General features: G+C 36.0%; 1 protein-coding gene and 1 non-coding gene across 3 annotated transcripts; one reads left to right on the top strand and one right to left on the bottom strand.

Annotated features, from left to right (window-relative positions):
- Positions 1-7,560: 7,560 nt before the first annotated feature.
- On the bottom strand, positions 7,561-9,311 carry LOC108218132 (uncharacterized). The gene is made up of 2 exons (XM_017391052.2): positions 8,416-9,311; positions 7,561-8,320 (listed from the first exon to the last, which is right to left on the bottom strand). Exons 1-2 carry the CDS (start codon positions 9,147-9,149, stop codon positions 7,927-7,929), a joined length of 1,128 nt encoding a protein of 375 aa, XP_017246541.1. The 5' UTR covers positions 9,150-9,311; the 3' UTR covers positions 7,561-7,926.
- Positions 9,312-15,548: 6,237 nt separating this feature from the next.
- LOC108217303 (uncharacterized) lies at positions 15,549-18,091 on the top strand. 2 transcript variants are annotated; one of them, XR_010291087.1, is made up of 7 exons: positions 15,550-15,739; positions 15,821-16,078; positions 16,164-16,316; positions 16,395-17,312; positions 17,386-17,530; positions 17,644-17,731; positions 17,833-18,090. It is a non-coding gene; the product is annotated as an uncharacterized LOC108217303 (transcript). The 2 variants fall into 2 exon arrangements; XR_010291086.1 differs by having other exon boundaries at positions 15,549-15,739; positions 17,386-17,731; positions 17,833-18,091.
- The last annotated feature ends 5,786 nt before the right edge of the window (positions 18,092-23,877 follow it).

Here is a 23,877-nt window from a genome sequence, read left to right as displayed (position 1 = left end):
GTGATACCATGATTATATTATATGTGGACTAATGTCACTTGTGCAAGATAATTGCTAAGTGAATGCAGACTAGTGATATGATGAGTTTGTTGGAAAGTTGCAATTCTTTATGGTCTACTAGTTAGCCTAAAGAATGATGGCAATAAAAGGAAGTCAAGGATCTTTTGAATATGCGCATTTTGGAAGATTCTAGACCTGCCAAGACTTATGCCAACAACCACTGGACTTCATCAGTACAAGAAAGTAACATCAACTGAAATGTCAAGTCTCAGAGGTATTCAACTTATCACTTTACTTAACTGCAAGTGGATCACATACTATACTTTCTATAAGGTATTACTTCTCTCATGAGCATGTCTATCGTATTTCTTGAATGAATTCATGAGTATTAAATTGTCTATACATAGGACTTGTGAATTTATTTAAAATCCAGTACCTCGTGCTTTTTGCTATTATATATGATTGCCATGTTTATTGTTTTGCATGCTTAGATGGTGATTATATGTTTTAGCATGAGCGTTTGTTATTTCAATTATTTAAATTATGTTGCATGACAATTAAGTGACTTATTTGTTCATGATTTAAATGATTAGAGATGACATGAAGCATGACTTAATTATGTTATTTTTCTTGATCTATACCTCTTTAATAATTGGTATCTAGTAGAGAAACTTTATCATAATGTGGTCGTGATATATCTGTATTTGTGAACATACTTAGGATTATTTTCTAGGTTGAATTCACTTTTATAGGTATAAAATCTGAAGCATGACTTATTTGTTTCTAGACTTGTGACTTGTATCAGTAATTGGTATGTGGTTAGAATTTAGTCATGATATACTAGTATTCGTGGAGTTACTTAGATTCTCTCTAGGCTGAATCCATTTATATTAGTGTATATATGTGAAGCATAGCTATTTGTGTTAGATATTTGATGATTTATTAATTGGTATTTTATTTCATGTCTAACTGCATATAGGTGTGATACTTTTAGTGTTAGTGATATTTTGCATGCTTATATGTTGATCACTAATATTGATTGTTAATATTTTCTGCGAGGAGTTGTGTGAGTTCACTTGTGTTTAATGATTATCTGTGTAAGACTCGTGAACTTTTCTTCAACTTTCCCTCGGGCTTGCGTATATCTTTGTATGATTGTCATGATTTTAGTTGTTATATGCTGATATGATAATTATATGATATTGCGTAGGTAATTATTATTTTATCTTAGTTAAATTGTGATCCATGACAATTATATGCTTATTTGTTTCATGATTGACTTTGATAGAATAATAGATGCATGATTAATTCATTTTTGAAATATTTAATTGGTATCTATTTCTGATGCTTTATTGATGTTTTATTTGTGAATTGATTGTGATGTATTGGCACTGGTGAAATATTGTTGCATATTTCTTAAAACCACTGGTGCTAATATATTTTAGGTGCTTAATATTCTGAGTACTAGGGAGACAACATAATCTTTATTCTGTCTCATATTTATGTTCTGGAGTGGTGAGTTTCTTCAAAGAAATTTTCTTATCAATAGATTTCAACAATTGGTATCCACTACTCTATCTCATAAATATTTCTTAGAATATTTTGCATCTATACATGTAGCGTCATAGGACGAGACATTGATTATCTTGTATTTGTGTACTTGGTGATCTTTGTCACTTGCAGCGTCTGTTTTGACGATGTGCTAGTATGAGGCCTTTTCACTAATTAGTGTGGCGAGTGCTTTATACACTATAGCGCATAAATTTTCTTGTTTCCTTTTTAAAATTGTAGTGAGAAACAGGAGTCTGTGTCTTTTTCAAAGACAAGTTCATTTAAACCTTTTATGCATAGATTCAGACTCTCGTACTCAAACCAGTTTTTAATGGAAAACTTTGATTCTTTCATCAGTTGTGATTGTCGTTCTTTATGCAAATCATTTTTACAATCACAACTGATTCATTTTTCTCAAAAGATTAAATGCAATTTCTTTCATTCAAAATCATAGATTTTCTAAAATGCATTTATATCTCCTTCTGTTCTTCGGAACTTAATCAGCCTCTTGGCTTTCCTAGATAGTCATAAGGTTGAAAACCAACAATCTTTATCCCCGACTATAAAACCAAATTCAGAACACATCCCAACTTTTCCCCTGGAGTAATAAGGAACTTTTCAAACAAAAAATCAATGAGGGAGAAACTGTACTCGTTGCAGCAAATAAGGATGTGAGGGATAGTGTACCCACAGCTCTACCTCTCAAGGAGAAAAGGTGTTTTCAAACTTGAGGTAACTGTTGCTCATCTGTATTCTCTCAAAAGAATATAGAGCTGAAAAGGCAATTAAACAGTCTCTGGAATCATTCTCTCAAAAGGATGAGTCCATTGAAATTCGCTCGTCAGCCAGAGCATCTTGTATTAAGTCAAGCACATCATCAGTAATCACTCTGATGAAGAGCCTAAACAAAAAATCTTATGGACACAATACAAGAGAGTGCACAGTAAGGTTAAAGGTTTTGTTCTAGAAGCAACTTCTTCATTTACCATTTTACGGTAGATAAGATGGTTGATGCCTTTACAGGTGTAAGGAGGAAACGAGGATCTCAATTGCCAAATCTTCAGGATTCTCGTCTCCCTCCCCAGATAAGAACAGATCTGGATCCAATCGGAATGGATTTCCTATTTATAGGAGATCGGCAACTCTCTGACTATGAGTCAATTTATTGATGAGTCAGTTGAGGATCGGGGATTTACGAAACCCCATTGCACCGCCAGTGACCTCTCTTGAAGGGGCTATGGTGATTTTCTCATGCAGGTACAGAAGACCATACTTTGAGTGCTGAGAGAAACACTGTGAGCCAAACACTGAGAGTTAAACACTTGGTGAGATTCTGAGAAGAACCAGTGAGATATCAGAATGAGAAATATGTGAGCATGAGTGAGTGCAAACACATAGGATTTTGAGAAGAGTGAAACACTTGTGAGGTACATATAATAATAATTGGTATTGAAAGCTCACAAGTTGTTGAAAGAATTGACGGAAGCAACTATGGTTCATTCCATTTCACGGTGTGAACTTATGGTTGATGATTCACTTGAATCATGTGTCTTCACAGACATTGAGGAGGACGTAGGCCTTTGCCATAATTAAGCCTTTGTCTAACCTCCCAGAGCAAACAACTCTGGATCCTTAATTGGATAAGCCACTTAGTGGTTGGCAACTTGTGGACCATGATTCGGATTTATCTGATGAGTCTGCAGGGACTGGGAATTACGAACTCCCATTGCACCACCGGTGACCCCCTTTAAGGGTGGCTAAGGTGATTTTCTTGCAGGTACTCAGCATTTTGGAAGCTCAGTATTTGTGTGGTGGGATACACTTACAGAACTCGTGAGTGACACCCTTACCCAAAAACCGAGAGAAAATTGAGTGTTGAGTGATACACCTGCAGAACATTTTAGTGAGACACCCACTAATTACCAAATTTATACCTAAAGACAAAGTGGATGTTGTTACTGGAATGTCAGTTTTTATTCCTTACTTTTCCGTTTGGAACCTATTCTTTCAGCATAGGGACCAACCCAATCAAAGTAAACCCTTCTTCTGAACTCTTTCTTCGACCCCAGCTTTAGCGTTGTTTAGTTCTCTATGGGGAGATTATCTTTTGGTACAGGAAGTATTGTACACGTTCCTTGACCTATTTGATACCACATATCCTCGGAGGATTCCACAACTAAGGGGGAGAATATATTTAGGGGGAGAATATATGAAAGGGGGAAGAAAAAGTAAGTTAGCTTTCTTCTGCTGTCTACAACTAAGGGGGAGTAAACTACTCTTTAGTGGTGTACTGCTGAGGGGAGATTTATCTTTCAACTAAGGAGGAGGATTGATCTTTCATCTAAGGAAGATAGCTACTTATCACTAAGGGGAACCTGATCAAGGTAACGGGAGGAGAAGTATAAGGTGATACAATTATTCTTCAGTAAGTGGTAGAAAGGAACTTATTCATTACCACTGAAGAATTTAATGAAGCTGCTGATTGTTCTTTGCATAATGGAATGTTTTGAATTCTCTTCAAGACAGACTATGAGGATTATCTGGCAGGTAAGCAAGAACCAGAGAAATAAAGGTGATATGCACATTTGTTATTTCTATTTCATGAAATCTGGAAATGTATTATATGATCCAGAAACTTTGTAGCATTATTTACTAGTCCAGGACTTTACTTTTTCTAGTGTTAGTTGAGTTATCCTCCAGAGGATTTGCTTGTTATGATTAACAAACAAATAGGGGGAGATTGTAAGTCTAAATGTAAAGACAACCCTATCTGTTACATAGGGATGATAACTCAACAATAGAACAGGACAAGTAAATAACACTACGCCTGCACCGGAATCGGAAGATACGAAGACAAAGGTTGAAGAAGCCATCTACAGTCTTGAAGGAATAAGTTCACTGGAAGAAGTTCATTAATATGTTCATGCCTCAGTGAAGAATAAAGATTGAAGTATTCAAGATTGTGGAAGCAATGAAGATGTTGTCCAAGTACTCGAAAGATTTCAGTGCAACCCCTGAAGCAAGATATTTCTATATATCTTGGTTGGTTATTTATAATCAACAAACTGAAGCATAAACTAACCCGGAACCGACTGATCAATGTTTGCTGACAAAGACGGTACAATGTTTAACTTCAGTGTTAGTCGCTTGTGAACCAGACCAGTGCACTAAGCGTCAGCACGTACGGAGCTTTGCAAAGTATTTATCGATCGAAGAATTGATCCAGTCATATCAAGTCATTTGTTCCAAAGCCAAGTCAAGCCAAATGCCAGCTATGCCAAAGCTTACTGCTCAAATGCCATATGTCAAAGCTTCCACAGAAAGCCATATCAGGAAGTGACATTTTATATATGTGTGCACTTATATATTTGTATATGTACAAATATAATCATATATGTATATATGTATATTTAATTAAATATAATATATATAATATATATGTATATATGTTTTTAAACATATGTATATGTATATTTATATGTATATATATTTAAATAAATATATATGTATATAGTATATGTATTTATATTTCACATAAACACTTATATATTTAAGTGTATATATATATTATATTATGTGCATAAATATGTGTATATTTATATCTATAGATAATTATATATATATCCCTATATATATTTATATTTATATTTACATATAATTTTATGTATATTATATATATTTAAATATATGAGAATATATTTAAATATATGTATATATATATATTACTATATGTTTATATAAATATTATTTATATACATTTATATATATATCTTTATTTATACATATATTTATATAATATTATGAATATAATATATTATATGAATGAAGCAAACTCAAGTCAATCTCAGTCAAAGGAGTGATAACAAGAAAAGACATGAGAAATTGTCTAAGTACCAAGTTCATTACAGGAGGATATAAGTGCACTTGGAGCGCAAACTTTGACCAGTCAAAGTTTGCGACTCCAAGTTCTACTCACAGCATTTCTACTTAGTTTCTCCAAGTCATGGCTGTGTACAAGTAAGTGGCGCAAGGTTTGACCTCAAGTCAAAGCGCCAACTTTGACTTGAGTTCACTTCTAGATTTGTCTAAGGCAACAACTGTGGTACAGTGTGCTCAGTTGAGGCGCAACCTTTGACTCTGGTCAAAGTTTGCGCCACAACTCTCCAACCATGTCCAAAGGCGCAAGTTCAGTAAAAATCTTCTAAGGCATCACAGTGGAGTACCATAGGGCGCAAGTTTTGACTGGCGCCATGTTTGACCTTCTCATTCAAACATATATATACATATGTGTATCCAAGCGCAAGTTTGTGATATATATATATGTATATATATAACTGGCGCCACTTCAATCATTTACTGGGGAGTTAGTTTTATTTTTATAAAACGAAGTCGTCCTGGACGAACTCGTTAACCATGGTTAGTTTATGAAAGCCTATAAATATGTGATTGTGGTTCTCACAATTAACATCATCCTTCGGGATGGATGGCCAAGTGCTATGCACAAACTCTCTCAAATATACACACACCCTAGCCTAGTTTTGTACCATAAATATTTGTAGTGGATAGGGCTTGTAATATTTAGAGGAGTGGTCATTGTAGCCAACCTTCGGGTTTGGATTTGTAGCACCTTCGAGGTATTTATCAATATACAGATATACCTTGGAAAATATTGTGTGTTGGTTTAATATTTTAATATCCTCAGAAACCGACCCAATAAATATCCGGAACACGAAACCCATTACAGGACTGCAATTTATTTATCCGCAAGATTCGAAAGAATTTTAAATTGTAGTGAGTATCGTATTCAACCCCCCCTTCTACGATACTTTGGACCTAACAAACTTTATTTTGGAATGCATAATCTTACGTACATCAAATTAAAAACATATGGAGCACGGTTGGATAGCCTAGTGGTTAAGGGCTTATCTTCTGTCATACCAGGTCCTGGGGAATATCTCAGAACAGATACTCATTTGTAAGGCTATTTGGGGAATTATCTTGTATACTGTTTTTTCAATCTTATTTTCAAAAATACTACCTTCTCCAATCTTATTTTCAAAAATACTACCTTATCTAAAATCTTTCAAATATACTATCTTTTTGAAAATATTTTCCAAAAATACGGTTGTTGCATATGCAACCATATATGCAACTACAAATCCTGATTTCAAGTTCCAGTTTTCAAATGTCATTTTCGACCTCATCTTTGGAATCGATATATATACAACCTCATATGCAACTAAATGCAACTGAAAACTGTAAGTTACAAATGCAACTGAAAACTGTAAGTTACATGTCACAACCTCACTGGGGTTTATTAATTATTATACTCAAAAATAAAAAGACGTTCAAACATGGAAATTGCATTCTTGTAAACACTTCAGGAGTGGTGTACGAGATGGGGACACACATAACACATTTCTGTTTCAAAACAAGTTGTTCTCTTGAAAATGTCTGGCCATGGGATTGAACATCCAAGGGGTCCACAGTCAAACAAACTCTCTACCTGCTGAGCTTTAAAAACGCTCATGTCCGGTTTTTAGGCCTTTTTACAAGGTGAAATTACAAATTTACCAAGTCATTGTCACAGAAGAGTTGAGAATATACTAGCTTACATGAAAACGAACTCCACTAACTCTGATTTTAAAGCAAACCAAGGTGCTAGCTAAGCAACAAATGACAAATATAGCTCATGTCCAAGTCATCACCTCGATAGGACCTGCAAGCTGTAACAATATTAAGGAACAAGTATTCACGTCTACATTGGTTTACTGAGCTAGTCAGGTGCGGTCTTATTACAGTTTAACTTTTGACGAACCATTTTAGCCGGTTTTGGCTTATAACTCGGTGGGACTTTCGAGTTGCAACAATATGAAAGAAGAAGTGTTTAAAAAAGAACCTCGAGGTAATGAAACTACTTCCTTTGCTCCGATGTTCCGGGGCAGAGAGCTGTCAACACAATTTAGTAGTTAAAAACTACTCTCGGGATGTTTCTTGTTTCGTGCATTCACGTAATGGCTAATATAATATGATTTAATGTAGTAATTAAATGTCTTTTAGATCATAATCATAAGTTAATGTCGACGTCTCGACGGTATTAATTAGAAATCATAAAATTAATAGATCGATTGAAGATTGATATATGTTAAGAGAATAAAGGACCTGAGTTGAACTCAAAAACTCAACTCTCTCTTCTTTTTCTAGCCGCCGTCGGAGATTTCCAAGTACAATCAAGCTTGGAAGTCTTTGTACAAACACCAAATATTAGAGAATAGGCACAAAATAACTGCAAAGATCCAGGACACGTAACATTACCAAGTTTCGTAAAAAATACAATGTATTTGATACCCATTCTTCTCTGCCGCAGCCTTTCTGTTACTTGGCATTATTCCGCTCAATTGCACTAGCAGCAGCTTCCCGTGGCATATACCTCTCATCGTGTTTCGCTATTGCCTCAGCTAACATAACTCCCATTCTTTTTGGTTTGCCCTTCAATTTTTTAGGCCAATTATCTTCATTCCACTTGCCTGGCCAAATTTTGTTAATCTCATCAAACTTAATCGAATTCAAAGGTATGTCGATAATACCCTCAATAAAAATCGAGTGTCCTTCTCCCAAAATTTTTGGCAAGTACTCTTCAAACTCATCCAACACTAATAAAACAAATTTAGTAACCAAGGAATCAATTTTTTTAGACTTATACTTGCTCCACTTGGACAAATCATCGACATGGGTTGAGATTCCGATTTGGCCACTAGAAGAAGCAAGCCTAAAACACAAACAAAATGACAATCTTTTCTTGCAATAAAAAGCCGGAGAAAGACATTAATAAGCTGAAAATACAATTAAATTTAAGACGAGTACCGATTAGTTGTTGCAAGAATTTTATCGTTGTCCTTGGAATATATCTGCTTCACTGCAAGAATGGTATAATTCTTGTACAAGGCGGTGACAACATGATCACGCCGAGGTAACACCTCAGTAGCTGACATATAGAGTTCCAAAGGACCTTCGTCTCCAACATATTTAGCAGTAGCTGACATATAGAGTTCCAAAGGACCTTCGTCTCCAACATATTTAGCAGTTGCATTACTAATATTGTTCCGTTTAAAAGGTCGAGCCAGACCCTCAACGACTAGGTAGTGTCCCTTGCGGTACATATGTGGCATTATGCCGTGAAACCTGAACTCCAGATCATCAGTTATGGTTGCGAACATTCTTGGTTTTTCTCGATTTTTGTACAAGAGTATTATCCCTCCTGCTGCTGCAATGCAACCGAAGGCTAGAGCGTAATCCAAGATGTGGAAGGTTGTTCGGCGCTTGTGAAGAGCGGTGGCGTGTGTGTGCACGCTCCGGGAGACCAAGTGTTGATGTGAAATGCTGAGGGATAAAGGGTTGGGAAACGCGGTGGCGCGTGGACGGACGCGGCGGTGAAGGAAGGTGGAGAACAGGTGGGGGTTTGAAATAAGGATGTTGGAAGGGTGAGAGCGGAGAAAGGACGTCAGAGAGTTGTGGTGGTAGTGGTGGCGGCTGTGGGGAGGGTGAAGTGCGGTGGCGGCGCGTAGGAGAGGGGGAAGATTTGCTTTGGTGACAGCCATTTCTTCGGAAGGGGTCGGTGAAGGCTGTCTGAAAATTTGATACAGAAGTATGGGCTTTTTACTGTGTGTGAAGTAATGTCATATAGAGGGGTTATTATACTCACTTCGTCTATACAATCATAGTATATATTTTGTCACAGCCAGAGGGGTTAAAAGACGTTGAAACATGGAAATTGCATTCTTGTAAACACTTGAGGAGCGATGTACGAGATGGGGACACACATTGCAGCCTAACCGTAAACATTCGAACATTTGGAATTGTCTAGCCATGGGATCGAACGTCCGAGGGTCCGCTTCAAATGACCAGTTTCTAGGTCTTACAGGTCAAATTACAAATATACCAAGCCTGTCACCACAAAAGTTGAGAATATACTAGCTTCACTACAAAAAAACAGGGCAAAACCGACCGACCAAAACGGTCGGTTTTATGACGAAAACCGACCGGAAATGCTGGTCGGTTGTAACCTGGTCGGTTATGAAGATTTGGTCGGGTTTAAAGACGAAAACCGACCGACATGTCGGTCGGTTTTGCTTATTTAAGAAAGTCGCTACCCTGGGCCCTGCAATACAATCATTCTCGCACACATCAATTTTTTCATATTCCACCCTTAAACTTTTCATAACCTTTTTCATCTCATAATAAGACTCAGGTAATGTGTGCTTTTTTGGTAACACGTCCATAATGATCTTAATCAAACTGTTGAAGGCTTTGTCACTACAATTAGACGCATTTTTGAACTCCAACAATTTTGCGGTAAAACTTAATCTTGTAAATTTTGTGCAACCGGGATAAATAGGAGCATCATTTTCAACAATCGCCTTATAAAATTCTTTAGCACTATCATTAGGAGCTTCTTCAACATTAGTAGTACCCGTGGTATCATAAAATTCATGATTCGAACCGGCAAAATCATGTAACATGGAGTTCATATCAACATGATCATCTACTACCCTACGACATTCTCGCGTTTCACATGATTTTCGCTTTTTACTTTTTTGCGAAACCTCGGTCGGTTATGATTGGTGTCGGTCGGTTTTGTCGGTTAAATTTTTAAAAAAATAATTTGACGGAACTGGTTTTATATCAGAAAACTCATAACAAATGCAACCATTTATTCGCAAGTCGTCTGATAAAAACCAGTCCCGTCAATGATAACTCCCTAAAAAATTGTTTAATCTTCAAAATATTTCAAATTAAAATTTATGCTAATAACAAATTAAACTCACACGCTTTATAAAATCAAACTCAAAAAAATATATCAAAATCAAATCAAACTCAAAATCAATTAAAATAGATGAGTAATAATAATATTTAAATCAAATTCAAAGTCCAAAATCAAATAAAATTAATCTTAATAATATTTCAATTTCAAAAACCTATCAATTTCCTAAGCAATCAAGGGGTATGAATATTGGGAGTGTAACTCATAGAATTCAATACAAGGGTAATGGAAGGGTGACTCTTGGGATTGTAACACTAATACAATTCAATGTAGAGACTTTTTAGTTGCTTAACACTTGTGCTATAAAAAGGGCTCTAATCTACCACAAATTAACTACAACTTCTACAATCACAATCAAAATTACAATGGCAGTCACAATCAACTACAACAGCAACACCGTCACAATCGATGGAGTCTCCTATGGCATTCTCGACATCCCCGATGATATTTGGGTGGAAATGGATTGGGATTATAGAATCCCAATCATGTTCATGCAAATGGATCACTATCTCGAACAGGAGCGGCTAGAGGAAGAAAGGCGGGCAGCGCTATGCAAGCAAGAGTGGATGATTCGCTTCGCGGGGATGATGACCGCGAAGTTGAAGCAACAAAAGGAGGATGAGGACAAGGAGGACAAGGCGGGCAAGGGCAAAGGCGAGGCGGGCCCTTCGGGGATTTGAAGTTGTTAAAGTTGTTTTTAAGTGTTTTTTTATGAATTTTATTTAAGTATTTATAAAGATGTTTATGAATATTAATGAAATGATTATATATTTTGCTTCAAAAACGGACTCCTTCATTATCATGCATTCATGCTTACAAACTCGACTAAAAATCGAATTCAAAGAACATAAACAATTAAAGAGAAACTAAAAATCTAAATCAAACTCAAATTCAAAATCATATACATAAAGAAACATATATATACATACATACAAAAACACATATATACATACACAAAATGCTAAAGAGAAACTGAGGGAGAGATCGATATACCTTTAAGTTGAGATTGAACCCTAATTGAGATTGATATCCAAAATCCAATCGAGACCGAACGGAGTTTAAAATCCGTATTCTTCATGTGCATTTTGTTGGCGGAGAGGGAGAGGTTAGTTGGCGGAGAGAGAGAGAGAGAGAGAGAGATTTTTGGGAAGAGAAGAGGAAAAAAATAAGTTGGGGAAAAAGAAAGAGAGACTGGTGGGGGAGAATCATATTAATCAAAATTACGACTTAAAACCGACCGACGCCGGTCGGTTATGATATTTACATTAAAACGGTGTCGTAACCCCTTCTCTGACGAGTCTATGTAATCCATTTTCCACATAAAATAAAAAAAATTATATGTATATAATAGGATAAAACCGACCGCTAGCGGTCGGTTTTGGTTTTCGCGATTAAACGTCGTCGTTCAAACTCATAATTTATTTAAAAATCAATTAAATTTTTAAAAAAACATAACCGACCGACACCGTGGTCGGTTATGAACCGTACACGTCAGCCGTAAAACCGACCGCTCTTGTTCTGGTCGGTTATAAAATGTCTGGCTTTGCCAGCAAGGCAAAACGACGTCGTGCTGCAGTGTAACCGACCGATTTAGGACGGTCGGTTTTAAGTCGACACTTTTTTTTGGCGGTCGGTTTTAGCCGGTCGGTTTTGTCCTGTTTTTTTGTAGTGCTTAGAGCATCTCCAAGAGCCTCGCATCTCCAATGGTGCTCCTAAATCATTCCTTAAATAATAATATAAAATGTGGCTCCTAGTGAGTTAGTATATTGAATAACGTGTGAGCTCCAATACTACTCTTTATAGTTGCTCTTAACTCATATTTTATTATTATTTGGGAGAAAAGTTGGAGAAAGAAGTGAATAGAAATAGAAGGAAGTGATTTTTTTATTCAATGAAAATAAGTTAGAAGCATCTAGATACTCTTTAAAAGAAAAGAGAGAGAGGAAGCTCTTAAATTTTTAAAGAGCTATTAGGAGCCCATTAGAGCTCTAATTTTTCATATCCTTCTAAATTTTAGAGTTAAGAGCTTGTTTGAGGAGCCCATTGGAGTTGCTCTAGTTGGCTCCTAAATATAATATAAATAATGAGGCTCTTAGTAATTTTATACAATTTAAGAGTGTAAACTCCAACAATACTCTCTATATCTCTTCTCTATTTCAAATTTTATTCATATTGGACTCCACTATAAAACAAAAAGAGAGAAAAAGGTGAAAGTGAATTGGAGTGGATGGAATTTTTTATTGTGTAAAATTAAGTTAAGAGTTATGTTGTGGCTCTTAACTTTGAGGAGAGAGGAGAGAGAAATGAGAGGTTTAAATCACTAAGGCTGTGTTCACTTCATGGAATGGAATGAGGGGAGAATAGTATGAAAAATTATATAAAAGTTTTAAGGAGAAAGAAGAAAGTATGAGATGATAATGACAAAATATGAATGTAGTTAATTTGTTTTTGAGAAAGATTGTGAAGAAACATGATGTTCAAATGGAATGAGCATTCCTTCCAAAACATGTGGGTTATAGTTATAGTTAAAATAGTAAGGTTGGAATGATTAAAGAAATGAAAATTATATACATTTTCTTTGATCAACACCATTTTAGAGTACAAAATTCATTCCATTCTCACACTACTAGAAAAGCGGGCATTTCCGACCAAAATTTCCGACCGACCAAAGTGGTCGGAAAAAAAGCGGGCATTTCCGACCGACTTACCGACCAAACGTGATCGGTCGTAAAAAATGGCGTCATTTACGACCGCCATTACCGACCGCACCAAATCGGTCGGTTATAAAGGGCGTGGGTCCCGCTCACCAACGTTCTTCAGCTGACATGGACGCCACGTCGGTAAAACCGACCGACACATTTCCGACCGCCTGTGGTCATTTCCGACCACCTTGACTGGTTTAAAATAATTGGTCAGCTTTTAACTTGTTGTCGACTTGTGATTGGCTGAGTGGGGACGAGGTGGAGCCCAGCTTATTTCCGACCGAATTTGGCGGTCGGAAATGGCCTGCTTCGTTTCCGACCGAATTAAAACCCGGGCGGTCGGTTTTGACTTATTAGAAAAACAATAAATTCTATTTGACTAAGTAAACTATTTAAAACAAACTAAAAATATTGTACATCCAGAAAACCGACCATATTCAATATATTTCCGACCAAACTCATAATTTTAACACAGAAAACCGACCACATGCAACACATTTCCGACCAAACTCATAATTTTAACACAGAAAACCGACCAAATTTAACTCATTTCCGACCAGATTCTCAAGTGCAGAAAACCGACCATTTCGTTCTGTCATTTCCGACCGATTTACGAATCTGGCGGTCGGTTTTGACTTGTGAGAAAAACAAAAAAAATTATTCGGCTAAATGAACTTAAAAAAAAATTAAAAAAATTGAAACTAGCTTTTAGTCAGTTAATAAATTAATAAAGAATTATTCATCACTTAATATTTGATTTTTTAATTTTTTTTATTTTCATAACAAAATATAAATACTGACTAACTAATTTCAAATTAATTATTCAAACAGCTAGAAAAATGTAGAATCTTTGTGATATGGTCTATTTTAAGGTACTAATCATGATAGCAAAAGAAGAAAAATATAAAAAAATTATAAAAACGCTATCCAGTTACGAATCTTGCATTGCAGTGAATGTCGAAGTTCAGGGTTTGGATTTTATTAGAAGTTATCCTAGGGTTTATACTTTCGAAATATCAATTTGTTTTTTGGGCGATCCAACCATACGGATCGTAAATTAAGTAGTCATAGTAGTTGTATACCAAAAATCAAATCAATAGGGTTTTATCTGTTGAGATATTATAACGAAAATATTATGTTATACTTAAATATAGACGTAGGGTTATTTTTTTACAAAAAAATAAATTTGTTTCTTAGGCGATCCAACCGTACGAATCGTAAATTAAGTACTCATCGTAGTTATATACCAAAAATCAAGTCAATAGGATTTTATCTGTTGAGATATTATAGCGAAAATGTTATGTTATTCTTGAATATGGATGTAGGGTTATTTTTTTTACAAAAAATTAAATTTGTTTTTAGGCGATCCAACCGTACGGATCGTAAATTAAGTACTCATTGTAGTTATATACCAAAAATCAAGTCAATAGGATTTTATTTGTCGAGATATTATAGCGAAAATATTAGGTTATAGTACTTAAATATAGACGTAGGGTTATTTTTTAAAATAAATAAATAACTTATTTAAATAATCCAACCGTACGGATATGAATATAATTACTCAACTTATATTGGTCCTTAAAATTGATAATTTTGAACATTAGTTGAAGGAATATTATAATTAAAAACTGATTTTCTAGTTATTTTATTTTGTAAAATAAATGTATGTTTATATTTAATTTTCTTTTGTTTAAACAAAAAGTTGTAGTTGGTCTGGTGGTTGAACACTAACCTGAGCAAGCAAGGATCGCGGGTTCAATTCAGTGGGATTGATTTTTATTTTTTTTTGCCATGGTTTCCCGGGTTTGTTTTGGCCAAAAATTAAAACACCCGCTTCCTCTCCTTTTCACTTTCACATTCATCTCTCCCAACTCTCTCAGACCTCTCCCCCTCTCCACTTACTTTTCTCTCCTCGTCTCCCTCAACACTCTCTCTCAAATCTAGCTCTCACCCTGTAAGTGCTTCCCCCCCCCTCTCTCTCTCTCGATTCTCTCTCTCTCTCCCCTCCGTGTATCTCTCTCTGTTTGCTGTGTGCTCATTTTGAGGTTTATAAATGTGTTTATATGTACTGTATACATGTGTTATGCTCGTGTCTCTCCGTGTATCTCTCTCTGTATGCTTTTCCGGGTTTTGTATCTCTAGGTATGGGTTAGGGTTTTGATTTTTTTTGTGCCTCAAATTTGCTTTAATCTGGTATATATATGTTTATATGTCCTTTAATCTGGCTCTATTATAGCTGTTTTAATTTTTTGATCTGTTTTGTGATTATTTTTTGCTCTGTATTGTGATTATATCTTGCTTTAACTAATATTTACATATTAGAACATGTTCAAAGTGTTAGTCATAAAAGTTGGCTAAAATAATGGTTTTGTCAGTGATGTTAGGTGTTATGTGCGTTTGATGTGTGTAGTGGTAGTGCTTGATTTAATTATAATTGAGCAGCTCTAACACTATCCTATTAGTATAAGTTTGCGAAGAAGGCTCCTGTATGATCAGCAGTGCCTCACTTTTTAAAATTATCTTCCAAACATTAGGTTGACAATATCATGGTTTTTGACTGTGGCACAAAATCATAAGATGCTAGCAAACCGTTTCAAATCACGTCTATTTTATTTTCTCTACTCTTTGAAATTGGCAGAGGGGGGAACTCACAAAAGCTGCTATAGTAAGTCCAAAATTACAGAATCCAATCTACTTAAGCCATAGTTACCGGGTTTCTATTTATATTGCAAATGATTTACAACAGGAACTCCCAAGTCCTCCAGTACAACAGCTTAAGGAACAGGCAGAGGTGGAGGAATGGCCCCAAAAATCACTGAACGAAAAACAGCAGGAGTATCAGGATTTGCTAATCCGTTGTATTGCTCAGCCTCTAGGATTCTCCAAAGGCAGACCTGTTGCAGCCTGCATCATATACAAATGCCTGAGGCACTGGAGATCATTTGAAGTAGAAAGGGCTAGCATTTTTGACCGAATTATACAGACCATTGGCCAGGCGATTGAGGTATATATATGTTATTTACTTCGACATTGCTACTACTTCAAATCAAGACTGCAGTCAAATCTTGATTATACTTCTTTCATTGTAGACACAAGACGACAACAAAACCTTGGCATATTGGTTATCAAATGCATCCACGCTGCTGTTCTTGCTGCAACGTACACTAAAAGCGAGTGCTGCTGCTGGTATGACTCCACAACATCGGCGGTCACCATCAACTTTATTTGGGAGGATGACCAGGGTAAAAAATCTACATATATGAATATAAGATTGCCCTTTACAGCAGACTTTATAACAGACGCAACATATTAATTTTCAGAGCTTTCGCGGAATTCCACTTGGCTCTGATCTTTCTTCTGTTAATGGTGAGGTGACTGGTGGGGTGGATACAATAAGACTACAAAGAAATTAAGGAGAATTTGGGATAAAAGACTGTTATACAATCTAACATACAGTGTATTGCAGTTGTATCATTATGCTTACCTTGCGCATAGAGTCTATAGGGTGGTCATCTCCAAGTCTAGGGTCCATCAGTTTGCCGAGGCCTTCTACGGGATCTGGCTCATTAAAAGCTTCCTCGAACTGAAAAGTATTGGAAGCAAATTATCATTAGCTTATAAATTAACTATCAGCAGCTAATGACATAGCTGTCCTATTCAGTTTGGGCACTTGCTAGTACCCCCACTTTCAGTCATGGTTATAGTGGTGGCAGAGATCATTCTGTAAGTGCTGCGCAACTAAGGTCTTTCTTCTTTTGTTTCTTGTATTATATTTTCTCCAATGACTGCAGCAGTTGTATAGTTACGTGTAATGTGGTTTTTAAAAAAACAATAGAGAACTAGAGAGATAATTTATGGTAGTTAAGCATAACATATATAGTTTTTATTGAATAGTATTGTATATTTCAGAACAGATGGTCATTTTAGTTTACATTACAAATATATACGTCCATGTATTGTTAACCAAAATGATTATTTTATGTTACAACTATATAGCTCAGGTGCTTCAAGTCATATAATAAGGAAATTAATGATTAGATCTTAACTAGTTGGTCACTTCTTGATGTAGAATTAATTTGATAAAAAATCTACAATTCTTTGGGATAGATACTATGGACAGAATAATATTCGTAGGTCACCTCTTTCTTGTGGAATTAATTACCTTGCAGACATGGCAACACAAGGGAAGCTAATGCTCTGGGGTGCTTAGTTCTTGCATAGACTCATCATATCAAAATGTAAACATATATATACCCTTCTATTGTTTGATTTTCAATTCCCTAACTGTATCTATATTACATACACTTGCAGATTAATAGTCTAATAGACAGAGGACAACTATGGAGACTCACATCATCTTCATTTTTGCATGCAAATATTGGACATCTCCTGGTCTGGTGTTTATGCAACATAAATTAATCAACCTATCCCTGATTTTCAGAAACTCAATGCCAGGGTATTTTTCTTGACTCATTCTTTTTCAACAACCTTCTAATTATAAATTATAATTTTTGGTGGAATGGTGGAATGGGTGACTATGTTGCTTGCTTTCTCGCTGTCGAACATAAGCCTGCTACAACAGACTGTTGATTTTGAATGGAAATCTGCTATTGCTGCTAAAGTTTGGACTAATGTTGCGAAAAAAGGCTTAGTCAATGTAAGCCTTTTTATATCTCTTTCTAACACACGCGTACACACACTGTTCACTATGGTTATATATGTAAGTGATATATTAGTGTAAATGATGAATTATTGCAGGCAATTGCGGAGGCAACTAAGGATGTCACTGATGGTGAGAGTTCGGAGAATGACATGATGGGGATGATGATGGTGATGGCGATGAGGATGATTGAAATGAATCTAACTAGCTAGATGCATTATTGGTAGGGATGTTGATTTTGTTAAAACATTGGTTTTTTTAACCGAGACCGAACTTATAACTTTTTTTATTCAACTGTAACGTATATTTGCATGGTTTCGGTTATTTTGTTGAAAGAATTTGTAAAAATATATGAATGCTTGTTGGGTTTTAAATTATGTTGTATTGAATTTTAATGGATATGATTCTTGATTTTGGGTTTGAAATTGGATATTGTATGTGCATTTTTGGTTTGGTAAAATAACAGGGATATGGTATAGTTTACAATGTAAATACTGCATTTTTTTGAAATTTTCTTCCCAGAAAACCGACCAAATTTGCTCATTTCCGACCAAGAATGGTAAAAAAGAACCAAGAAAACTGACCAGATGTAAACATTTCCGACCAAATTCATATCCTAAAACCCAGAAAACCGACCAAAGCAAGGCGGTCAGTAATGACAATACGGTCGTAAATGATTTTGGGTGGTCGGTTTTAGCCAAGAAGCTCACCCAATGGATCCTGAAAATTATTTCCGACCAACTCATTTCCGACCACACTGCGGTCGTTTTTACAACTGGGCCCCACAGCTGAGCCCTGAACTTCTTTACCGACCAACACATTTCCGACCGTCATTGGTCGGTTTTGAGACAATCCACGTGTATGACACGTCAACGGTGGGCCAGATTTATCTGATACAATCCACGTGTATATGGACATGGCAACACATTTCCGACCGAAAGAATCGGTCGGTTATATTCCTCATTTCGGACCGATACGTCATTTCCGACTCGGTTTAAAGGGACCGACGTGGTCGGTCGGTCGGTGGTCGGAAATGACCTCAAAACCGACCGATTTTGCTTATTTCCGACCGATTTTGGCGGTCGGAAATGCCCGCTTTTCTTGTAGTGTCACTTCATTCCATTCACTCCAAGTGAACACAACCTAAGAGCCTCTTGGAGTAATTTTTTTCTTCATCCTCCTCAAAACTTAAGTAGAGAGCCTAAATGAAGAGTCTCTTGGAGATGCTACATGAAAACGAACACCAGTAAATAGTAATTGTGATTTTAAAGCAAACCAAGGTATGTGGCTGGATTTTAGCCGTTTAGTTTTTTACCCAAGTTTACCCTTGATACGAACGTACTTCTATGTGAATTGTGATGAAACCTAGGTTTGAACTTTGAAGAGCCAACTATTTTGTGCATACAATTATGAAAGTGGCAAAGTACAGCCTTATTATCATGCCTGAAGCTTTTCTCTTTTGGGGAACGATCATGACATATAATTGTCAGGAATCTGTTGAATAACACGGAGGGTCGTGTCTGATGAATGAATATCCAACGATCAAGATTTCAATAAATATAGCGTTTTTTAACCGTTGTATATCATTAAGCATTCAAAAAATGCTGGACCGGGTCATATTCGCCGTGTAGTAATTAAAAAGTAATATATATATATATATATATATATATATATATATATATATATATATATATATTAAAATTTTATTATAACGCTAGTCGTCAGATATTCATCCAAAACTGAATATCCTGATAAACGTATATATGTGAGGGATCATTACCTTTATCTTTTACGAGATATTAGCATTCAAAAAGAAAGATTTATTGGTTTCCTAATAATTGATATCATCATTTTTCTTTATTTCCAATTTTCCTTCAATTAATTTTAACAAGGTTAGCATTTAACCAATCGGAAAAAAATAAGTCACTCGTGAATCAAATGTTAACAATATGCAAATTAGATATTTTAACCATATTCATTTAACCAATCAATAAATTTTGATTTATTTTTCATCATTTTTTATTTTGTTTCTAGCTAATCACCAATTACAACTAAATTTTAAATCAGTCATATTTAATTTCTTGAGAAAAATATGTCGTAATTAATTTAATTTGAAAAATCGAATTAGCAGAGCTAACTTGTAGCGATTAATATGTCAAATCAACGATTTTAGCATTATGGACACAAAATATTTGCTACAAAATCAACCATCAGATAATTCTGAGAAATGCCTTCTCTATACCTAGAACTGTTACATGAGAGTTGAGAAATCTTTCCGAGTACAATCAAGCTTCGAATACGCACAAAATAACTGCAAAGATTCCGGGAATGTACCATTATCAAAGTTTGTTAAAACATACATACTGCATTTGATTCACATTTTTCTCTGCCACCACCTTTCTCGATCTTATTCCGCAATATTCCGCCCAAATGCAGCAGCAACAGCTTCCGTTGGCATATACCTCTTATCATCCTTCGTTATCGCCTCAGCTGAGAAGACATATTCCAGTTTTTCAGTTTTGCCTTTCACAATTTTAGGCCAAGTATCGTCTGACCTAATAACTTTGTTAATCTCGTCAGACTTAAACGAATTCAAAGATAGGTCGGTAAAACCCTTAACAAAAACCGAGTTGCCTTCTCCCAACAACTTTGGCAAGTCTTGGAACTCATCGAATGTAGATGAAACAAGTTGAGTAATTCCGGAATCAAATTCTGAGTCTAACTCGAGCACAGTTCTTTTAGACTCAGACTTGGTGATTTTGCCGCTAGAAGTTGCAAGTAAATTAAAACAAATCAGTCACAAACAAAATGGCAATCTTTTCTTGCAATAAAAAAACGGAGAAAGATATTAATAAACTAAAAATACTTTTGATTTTAGGACAAGTACCGATCAATTTTTGCAAGAATTTTATCGTTGTCCTTAGAATATATCTGCTTCACTGCAAGAATTGTGTAATTCCTTTGCATGGCGGTGACAACATGATCAGGCTGAGCTAACACCTCGGTAGCTGAGAGATAGAATTCACAAGCACCATCGGCTCTGACATTTTTAGCATAAGGTCGAGCCAGACCCTCAACGACTACGCTGTGTCCGTTACGGTACTTAAGTGGTATTATGCCCAGAAACCTAAACTCCAGTTTATGACTTAAGGATGCGAACATTATTGGTTTTTCTTGATTTTCGCACAACAGGATCATTATCCCCATTGGCGGAGCCAGGATCAAATGTATAAAGGGACACCATAACCCTAATCACATAGTTCAGCTGGGGGCACCTGTTAATAATACATGTGGGACCCACAAAAATATAGTTGTTTTTTTGAAAGTTGGAGGGGCACGAGCCCCCAGGTGCCCTAATGTGGCACCGCCACTGATTATCCCTGCTGCTATTGCAATGAAACCGAAAGGTGGAGCGAAAAGCAAATTGTCGGGACTTTTACGCTGGTGAAGAGCGGTGGCGTGTGTGTGCAGGCTCCGGGAGAGCAAGTGGTGATTTGAAATGCTGAGGTTTAAAGGGTTGGATATGGTTGGGAGGTTTTGAGGGTTCGGATACGCGGCGGCGCGTGGACGGACGCGGCGGTAGAGGAAGGTGGAGAACAAGTGGGGGTTTGAAATAAGGATGTTGGAAGGGTGAGAGCGGAGAAAGGACGTTGGAGAGTTGTGGTGGGGGATGTGGGGAGGGTGGAGTGCGGTGGCGGCGCGTAGGAGAGGTGGGAGATAGACTCTGGTGATGGACATTTCTTGGAAAGGGGTCTTCTGTGGGATTGCTGTCTGATATGTTGAGTTATTGGGTTAAGGCTGTTTGAAAATTTGATACAAAAGTACATATGTTACAGCCAGAGGGGGTTAAAAGACGTTGAAGCATGAAAACTGCACTCTTGTAAACACTTCAAAAGTGATGTACGAGACGGGGACACACATAAGAGCAAGTCCAATGGTGGTGTTAAAATAGATGTAGCTATTGTTATAATTTGAAATTAAAAAGTGGTTTTTGGTGCTAAAATAGAACTTATAGTCCAATGATAAATGCAAAATAGTACCAAACATATCCAAATAAAGCTATATTCTAGTTACATAATCTTAAAGTACCTATTTATATTTATCACTATTACTTTAATAATCCATTTTGTCACTGGCATGCATGCTTATGGGACAATTATAACACCACCTATATTTGGTTCTATATTTAGAACCAAATATAGCATTTTGATATTTTACATTCAAGTTTATCATCTCTTTAGAGTTAGGTTTCTTGCTTGGATGCTATGTTATAACAATAGCACCTGCTTTAGCACCACCATTGAACTTGCTCTAACACATTGCAGCCTAACCGTGAGCATTGAAAATATCTGTTTCAAAACAAGTTGTCCACATTTAAACAAAATCTCTACCTGCTGAAAGTGCTGAGCGCTTTAAAAACGCTCCTGACCAGTTTTTAGGCCTTACAAGGTGAAATTACAAATTTACCAAGTCATTGTCACAGAAAAGTTGAGAATAAGCTTACATGAAAACGAACTCCACTAATTCTGATTTTTAAGCAAATTAACCAAGGTGCTAGCTAAGCAACAAATGACAAATATAGCTCATGTCCAAGTCATCACCTCGATAGGACTTGCAAGCTGCAACAATATTAAGGAACAAGTATTCACGTCTACATTGGTTTACTGAGCTAGTCAGGTGCGGTCTTATTACAGTTTAACTTCTGACGAACCATTTTAGCCGCTTACGGCTTATCACTCGGTAAGACTTTCGAGTTGCAACAATATGAAGGAAGATGTGTTCAAAAAAGAACGTTGAGGTAATGAAACTACTTCCTCTGCAGGAATCCGATGTTTCGGGGCAGAGAGCTGTCAACACAATTTAGTAGTTAAAAAGTACTCTCTGGAGTCTGGATGTTTCTTGTTTCATGCATTTACCTAATATAATGTGATTTAATGGAGTAAATGTCTTTTAGATCGTAACCATAACTTCATAAGTTGATGTCGACGGTATTAATTAGAAATCATAAAATTAATAGTTCGAATGAAGATTGATATACGTTATAAAGAAAAGGGACTTAAGTTGAACTCAAAAACTCTCTTCTTTTTCTAGCTGCTGTTGGAAATTTCAACTGTTTTTACCGATGTTAACAAATAATTTCAAAATATAATACATAAACTTTGAGGTCACAGCAGGTAAAGTAGCTATTAGAAACTAATATACACTATTAACCCTCAAATACTTAACTTTAACGTTGATTATTAACGAAGTGGTGGGTCAGAGTTAAAAAACTGAAAATTACTACAAATTTTGACGCACAAAGTATCATATTTCAAAGTATGGATACTCATTTCCTTTTGTAAATTTAAATTCAACCTCAATATATCAAACACTGTTTGCAAGATTTATCACCCAAATCATATGTCAGATGAGGTCAAGTCACAATCTTTACTCGTGGTAAGTCCTGTTTTTACTTTCGAAGAACCAACTCTGTTCCTGGTTGCCTATTCAGCCTTTACCCGCCAGTTATTCAAGTCAAAAATAAAACTATGTTCAAATATTACCATTACATGTACATGTGTAGAGTATATTTTAGGGTCGTAAACAAATGCCTTCTTTATATATACCTAGAACATTTTTACTACACGGGAGTTCAAAATTCTTTCCAAGTACAATCAAGCTTGGAAGTCTTTGTGCAAAGACCAAATATAACTGCAAAGATTCTTTTTTTTTTTTTTCAGGAATAACTGCAAAGATTCTGGGCATGTACATTACCAAAGTTCTTAAAAAATACAATGTATGTGATCCCCATTCTTGTTACTCAGCAGTATTCCGCACATATTGCAGTATCAGCAACTTCCCGGGCATATTATACCACTCATCATCCTTCGCTATCGTTTCAGCTAAGACACTACAGGAAAACAGGTCAAAACCGACTGACAGAATTGGTCGGTTATGAATGTAATCGGTCGGTTATAAGGCTAAAACCGACCGATACTGGTGGTCGGTTAAACCTGTTTTCTTGCAGTGAGAAGAGACATTCCATGTTTTCAGTTTTGCCTGCCGCCATTTTAGGACAGCTGTTATCTAACATACAATGAAAATATAAAGTATTTACATATGTGTAAATGTTGTGGCTTAAAAATTATAGGGCCCCAAATTTT

Source organism: Daucus carota, chromosome 4 (genome assembly GCF_001625215.2).
Source record: "Daucus carota subsp. sativus chromosome 4, DH1 v3.0, whole genome shotgun sequence".
Classification (NCBI taxonomy): Eukaryota; Viridiplantae; Streptophyta; class Magnoliopsida; order Apiales; family Apiaceae; genus Daucus; species Daucus carota.
Note: the sequence above shows the minus strand (reverse complement) of the source record. Positions and strands in the feature narration are given on the sequence as shown.